Source organism: Marmota marmota, unplaced genomic scaffold, assembly GCF_001458135.2.
Source record: "Marmota marmota marmota unplaced genomic scaffold, marMar, whole genome shotgun sequence".
Taxonomy (NCBI): Eukaryota; Metazoa; Chordata; class Mammalia; order Rodentia; family Sciuridae; genus Marmota; species Marmota marmota.
In genome coordinates this window covers 37,405,752-37,412,026 of record NW_025999949.1, presented here as the reverse complement: position 1 = coordinate 37,412,026, position 6,275 = coordinate 37,405,752, and the positions used below count along the sequence as shown (strand labels likewise).

Sequence of the window (6,275 nt, the reverse complement as noted above, 5' to 3'; positions counted from 1 at the left end):
CAGCAGGGAGACGAGCCGCTCTGGGCCAGCAACTCCCGGCTGAGCAGTGCTGGGGCCAGACCAGGCTGCACCGCCTCCAGCTGCTGCTGCACTGCAGGGAACAGGTCCACCTCCCGCAGGTCGAACACCAGTGGCTTCCCATACCTGTGGGGGTGCTGATCAGGGCAGGGCAGGGCCTGGCTGACCCCTCCCTGCCCCTTCCTGCCTCACCTGAGTGCCCCCAGCAGAGCCAGTCGGATTCTCTCAGGCCTCAGGTGCTCTGGGTTCACAGCATCCACATAGTTGGTATCCTGGTAGCGCAGGAAGGTGGCTGCCTGGCCCGAAGGGTCGATGACAAGAGGCCACCTGGGGGCAGCCGCTGGGTCATCATCAGGTGAGCACACCCCAACTTACCCATGCCCAGACAGCACTGACCGGCCGTCAGCACGGATGCGGTCACCCACGTCCTTCATCAGCACGTCATGGAGATCCGTGACCTGACACTGGAGTCCAGGCGCTTCCTCCTCCTCTGTGGGGGAGGTCAGGGTGCAGCCCGCAGAGATCCTGGTGTCCAGCACCCTCCCTGGGCCTCCCCTCTCCAGCCACAGCCTGCAGCAGAGCCCTGCCCACCCTCCTGCGTCTGTTCCCGCAGCTCCAGCCTGGCCATGGCCAGCATCTCTTCCGCCTTCTGTGCCTCCTGCCTCAGCCTGTCCACTTGGGCCTCTGAGTCCTTTATGGCCTAGAGGAGGGGAAACGCTGACCACCACTGGCTCTGTCCCCCACTTAGCTGCCACCCAGAGGTTTCTCTGCTTCACATTGGGCCCATGGACAACCTGAGGCCCCCAGCCAGGGCTTCCCCTCAACCCCCCTCCACCCCGGAGGCTGCAGGCTGCAGGCTGCAGGGAGACCGCTGGGAATGGGAGGGCAGGACAAGGGCACCCAGGCCTCTGAAGGGAAGCGGCCCACCTGCAGCGTGAGCTCAGTCCTGCCCATGCACTGGCGCTCACACTCCTCGCGCTCCGTGATTCTCCCGGTTGAGCTCGCAGTAGGCCTGCTGCAGCTGGGGGGAGGGGCAGGCCCCTAAGAAGGTCCTTCCACTGTCCCCTCCCTATTTGGCTCACCTCTGAAGGGAGGTCAGAGGCCACTGCTCACCTCCTTGTGACACCGTTGCTGCTCCTTGGCCAGTTGCTGCACCTTGAGGTTCAAGCTGGGGGGAAATGGGGCAGATCAGAGGGCCCCCCACCAACACCCACTGCCCCGCTGCCCCTGCCCCACTGCCCCTGCCCCACTGCCCCTGCCCCTCTGCTGCACCGTTTGGCCTCCGCCTGCTTGTGTCTCTCATCCTCCTGGGCCCGGCGCTGCCGCTCGGCCTCCATGTTCTGGAGCATGGCCTCAGTGAGGCCCAGGTCCCACGTCTGCAGCACGCTAGCTACCGCGTCCAGTGAGGCCACCTAATGACAGGATACTTGTTGTTCCTGAAGCATGCATGTTGGACCCCGCAAGGAGTCACTGCACTCTCATGTTAGAGGAAGGGCAGTGCAGTCCAAAAGCGGGTCCTTCATGGGCCCAAAACCTTGGTCACCATGGTTTCCAGACTACCCAGGGTCTTTCTGGGCTCCTTGCTCAAGTCCTGTGGTAGGGTCTGGAGGCAGACCACTCCTCCGCACGCTCTCCCCAGCCCCCAGTCCACTGCTCAGGCCTCCAGGCCGCCCACAGTCCCTGCCGGTCACCCTGCAGAACTCACCCAGGACCCCTCCCTCCCAGCCCCGCCTGGTCTGCATGCTGATGCCTGCCACGTGCCGCCAGCAGGGGGAAGCAGGTCCTAAAGCTGAGGGCAGGCCCAACCAACCCTCCCTCCCTCCAGCAGCAAACCCACCACCCTGGGGAGGGCGTGAGCGGGTGGTGCTGCTCCTGAAGGCCAGGACCAGCGCCTGACCCCTTCCACAGGGGCCTGCTGTGCAGGGGGGGGTGGGGGTGGCTCCCTAACAGCTAACCCCCCCCATGGACACAGCTGGAGGCAGAGGCAGGGCAGAGAGGGGTCCTGTCCCATTGGGAACTGGGCCTGGCAAACAGAAGCCCAAGGAGCCCGCATCACCTGGGCCTGGGGGTGGGGCCTGGAGAGGAAGCACACAGGTGTGAGGCTGGAGGCCGGCCACAGGCAGGTAGTGGGCAGTGTGAGTGTGAGGTGGAAAGGGAGGTGCTGAGCCCAGACCAGATGGGGGTGAAGGGACGAACCCTGGAGTGCTTCATGGCTGATGAGGCGGAGGGCTGGTGAGGATGGGTGACGGGCAGCAGAAGGTTCGTCCATCCCAGGGGGAGGGATGGAGAAAGGTTGCCCAGAGGGAGAGGTGGCCCAGGAAGCCCAAGCAGGCCGCGCGTGGGAGGGAAGGACCCAAGGGTGCCTGAAAGTGGGTTGATGGGGAGAGTTCACAGAGGGAAGGGGATGGTGCTCAGGGTGCCCTGGCTGTGTGCAGATGCTGGAGGCAGATACGGGGGTAGGGGCTGCCAGGAGGGTTGTGGGCCTCCAGGAGGCCAGGGATGTGGCTGATGGGTAGAAAGTGGCCTCTCAGGACCTGTACATGGACGGGTTCAGGTCCGCCAGTCTCTCCACCCTCTTGCTCGATTCTTTATAGCAGCTGTTAGCTCAAAGCTCTCCCAGAGCCAAATTCAATTGCTTTCAAAACATCTCAAATAAACATTCTCAGAGGCAGTTTGATTTGCCTACCCTGCAAAACTGCACTCAGCATCTACCAGTGGCAGGTAAGACAAACCCTAGGGCTACCAAGACCCCCAGGCTGGCAATGACCCTCTGAGCTCTCTGACTTGAGTTCCTCAAGAGGCACTAGGGCGAGGCGAGGTGGCTCATGCCTATAATCCCAGTAGCTCGGAGGGCTGGGATAGGAGGATTGCAGGTTTGAGGCCAGCCTCAGCAATTTATCAAGGCCCTAAGCAATTTAGTCAGACTGTCTCAAAAATTAAAAAGGGCTGAGGATGTGGTTAATGGTTAAACACCCCTGGATTCAACCCTTAGTACAAAAACCAAAAAAGAAAGGCTCAGATGGATGGATGGATGAATGAATACAGGTGGAGGGTGACTGAAGGAATTTACAGTTTGTGAATAAATATCCCACTCTAATCCTTACTTGTATTGGGTTTTTTTGGGAGGGGATATTTTTATTTCTACGTGTTTTTTTTTGTTGTTGTTGTTTTTTGTTTTTTTTTGGTACTGGGGGTTGAACCTAGAGATATTCTATCACTGAGCTGCATCCCTAGCTCTTTTTAGTTTTTACTTTGAGACAGGATCTCACTAAATTGTCCAGGCTGGCCTTGAACTTGCAATCTTCCTGCCTCAGCCTCCAGATTTGCTGGGATTACAGGTGCACACCATCACACCCAGCCTGGATTGGGTTTCTAAAGACTGCACCCTTAGGATAAAGGTGACCCAGAGTTAGGCCCTCAAAGAGACTTTGGCTTAGCCTTGAAATTGGTAGGGTGACTCCAGGCTGTCAGTGCTCAGCACAGGTCAGGGCAGTAGGAGAGCCTTGGTCAAGGGAGGTGTCATTTTGCTGGGCTTCAAATTATTGCTACAGATAAAACATGACATGAGGGGCTGGGGATGTGGCTCAAGCGGTAGCGCGCTTGCCTGGCATGCGTGGGGCGCTGGGTTTGATCCTCAGCACCACATAAAAATAAAATAAAGATGTTGTGTCCACCAAAAACTAAAAAATAAATATTGAAAAATTAAAAACATGACAAAAAGGCACAGAAAATAACAGAAGACAGTATGAGTAAAAACTTGCTAGACTACAGGTTACAGAGATAATCCACAGGGATCCAGAGTTTGGAGTTATCAGCTACAGATGTCAAAATAATATATTTATTATGTTCAAGGAGATGGAAGCCTAGAGTGAGATTTTTGGTAAAAGCTGAAAGATGTGTGCACGCACGCGCGTGTATGTGTGTGAAATGAAATTTCTAGAAATTAAAATTAACCAAATTAAGAAGAAAGCGTACATATTTAATAATCAGATAGATGTAGCTGGAAGAGAGAATTAGTGAACTGGTAGAAATGTTAGAAGAAAATATGCAGAATAAACCAAGACAAAGTAATGGAAAATACAGAACCAAGTAGTTATTAGAGCTGTCCACTGTATACGTCCACCCCTCCACCTTCTAGACTAACGATGGGATCGCACTTCCTGATCGGCTGTGGTCATGGAGTCAAATGGCTTAAGGGGTCTGGCCAGCGAGCTGCAAGCAAAACTGATTTGCACCAGGCCCTCTGGAGCTCTCTCCCTCTGACCAGCAACATTCAAGTGCAGCTGCACAGGTTAGGCCTTTGATTTAGAATAAAGGTGGCAGAGGTGAGTACGATCTTCTGAAAAATGTGCCAGGAAAGTTGTACACTCGCATGAGACACGAACATGACGAGGGACTCACAGGAAACACATGGGTACCGCACAGATGTGGATTCCAGTGGCTGCGGGTCTGAACTCAAACATCTGGCAGATTGAGTAGGAAAAGATCTCTGTGTCCGTGGGGGATATGAAGAGATTTAGACTGACACCAGAGCACCCAGCATGAAGGGAAAGAGCCCTGGAGTTCACTGTAGTAAGACAGAGAGAGTGAAAGAACAAGCATGTGTGACCCATGTTGAGGCTTGGTTTGGAACAGGTGAAGAACACTTCAGGCAGACAGGGCCATCTGCCACTAATGTGCACAGGCACTTTTTTTTTTTTTTTTTTGGTAACCCAGGGGTGCTTAACAGAGTCTTGCTAAGTTACTGAAGCTGGCCTTGAACTTGCAACCCTCCTGCCTCAGCCTCCCAAGCTGCTGAGATAACCGCAGCCAGCTGAGCCACCACACTCAGCTGAACAGGCACTTCTTTAAAAAGAGGTCTCAACACCTGTCAAGCATAAGGCAGATTTCTCTCCTTCACTAATTAAAAAGCAGAAAGATGCAAATGAGAACCACAGTGAGGCACCATTGCATGCCCACTGTAAACCTGCACTGAGATACTGACAATGGCAATATTCACAAGAAGCCGCTATGGAATCGCCATACAATCCAGGACGTGGCGACTTGGGGAGAGGGACGGGTTCTGGCAGTGTTTTTGTTTTTGCATTTATATTTGGGTCTCTAGTCCATTGAGTTAACTTTGCATAAGGTGAGGTTCAGGTCAGGGCCTGTTTCTCTGCCTGTGGAAGTCCAGCGCTCCAGCCAATGGAGATGGCTGGTTTCCTGGCACATCACACCAGCAGCAGCGCCCAGGCACAGCGGGACGCGTCTTCAGCAGCCCCAGACCCTCACCTGTGCTCTTCCACACCTCAGAGCCCACTGATACCCTGCTAGCCCAGGGACCTGGGCAGACAAGGGGAAGAGCAGGGCACAATAGGCCGGGCCTAGAGCAGCAGCCACAGGGTGGCGCCAACGTCCCAGGCTGGGCGAGACCCTGGCAGTCTACCCTGCCCTGCAGGCCTGAGGCCCATCCTGGGACTGACTTCTAGGCAGCCTCAGTTTAGGGGTGGGACCTGAGTTGGGGACTGGGGGCCATAAATTGACTTAAAGGAAATGAAGGTAGCAGGCATGTCCTGACCTGGTTTCCCAGGGGCTCTTAGGCTCCCAGTAGCCTCCTGGGCCCCACAGTCCACGGGCCTGGGAGGAGCCCAGCCAACACCGCCAGCACCGTGGGAACTCCAGCCAGCCCCTGGAGTGGCCAGCCTCAGCCTCCTCATCTAGGGCTCTAACACTGCCTCCGGGTACGGGTACAGGAGCATGGAGGGTGATAAGGCAAACCTGCACGGAAGTCACCCAAACAACTCAGGTGGCTGTCACCTTGACTGCAGGCAACAGGGGAGGATTTTTATTTTTTGTTTGGTGCTGGGAATTGAACCCAGGGCGCTTTGCCACTACGCCACATCCACAGCCCTTCTTATTTATTATTTGGAGACAGGGCCTTGCTTATTTGCTGAGGCTGGCCTTGATCTTACGGTCCTCCTGCCTCAGCCTCCCAAGTCGCTGGGATTACAGGCGTGCGCCACCGTGGGGCGACAAGGGAGATTTTGAGTCGGCGCCCGCCCCACACCTGCTCCGGGGTGCTCCCGTCGTCTGCGTACACTCGGGGGTCGGCTCCGAGCTTCAGAAGCAGCTCCACGGCCTCCAGGTGGCCCCCGAAGGCTGCCCGGTACAGCGGCGTTCTGCCGAAGGCGCCCTGCGCGAGGGGCCCCATGAGCCGGCGGCGGCTGCGCTGGGACCCACGACCCCACGCTGCCCAGCCCGCGGGCGCACCTTGCTGT

The 6,275-nt window shown here is 56.3% G+C and overlaps 1 protein-coding gene across 1 annotated transcript in view; it reads right to left on the bottom strand.

The window, feature by feature from the left end:
- The window catches only part of Iqank1 (IQ motif and ankyrin repeat containing 1), a 9,059-nt gene extending 2,790 nt beyond the window's left edge, over nt 1–6,269 (bottom strand). The window contains 9 exon segments of the mRNA XM_048802414.1: nt 5–144; nt 211–345; nt 415–508; nt 610–718; nt 946–1,008; nt 1,010–1,039; nt 1,132–1,186; nt 1,291–1,430; nt 6,065–6,269. Coding sequence (XP_048658371.1) covers nt 5–144; nt 211–345; nt 415–508; nt 610–718; nt 946–1,008; nt 1,010–1,039; nt 1,132–1,186; nt 1,291–1,430; nt 6,065–6,208 — 910 coding nt within the window. The 5' untranslated portion in view covers nt 6,209–6,269.
- Between the last annotated feature and the right edge of the window lie 6 nt (nt 6,270–6,275).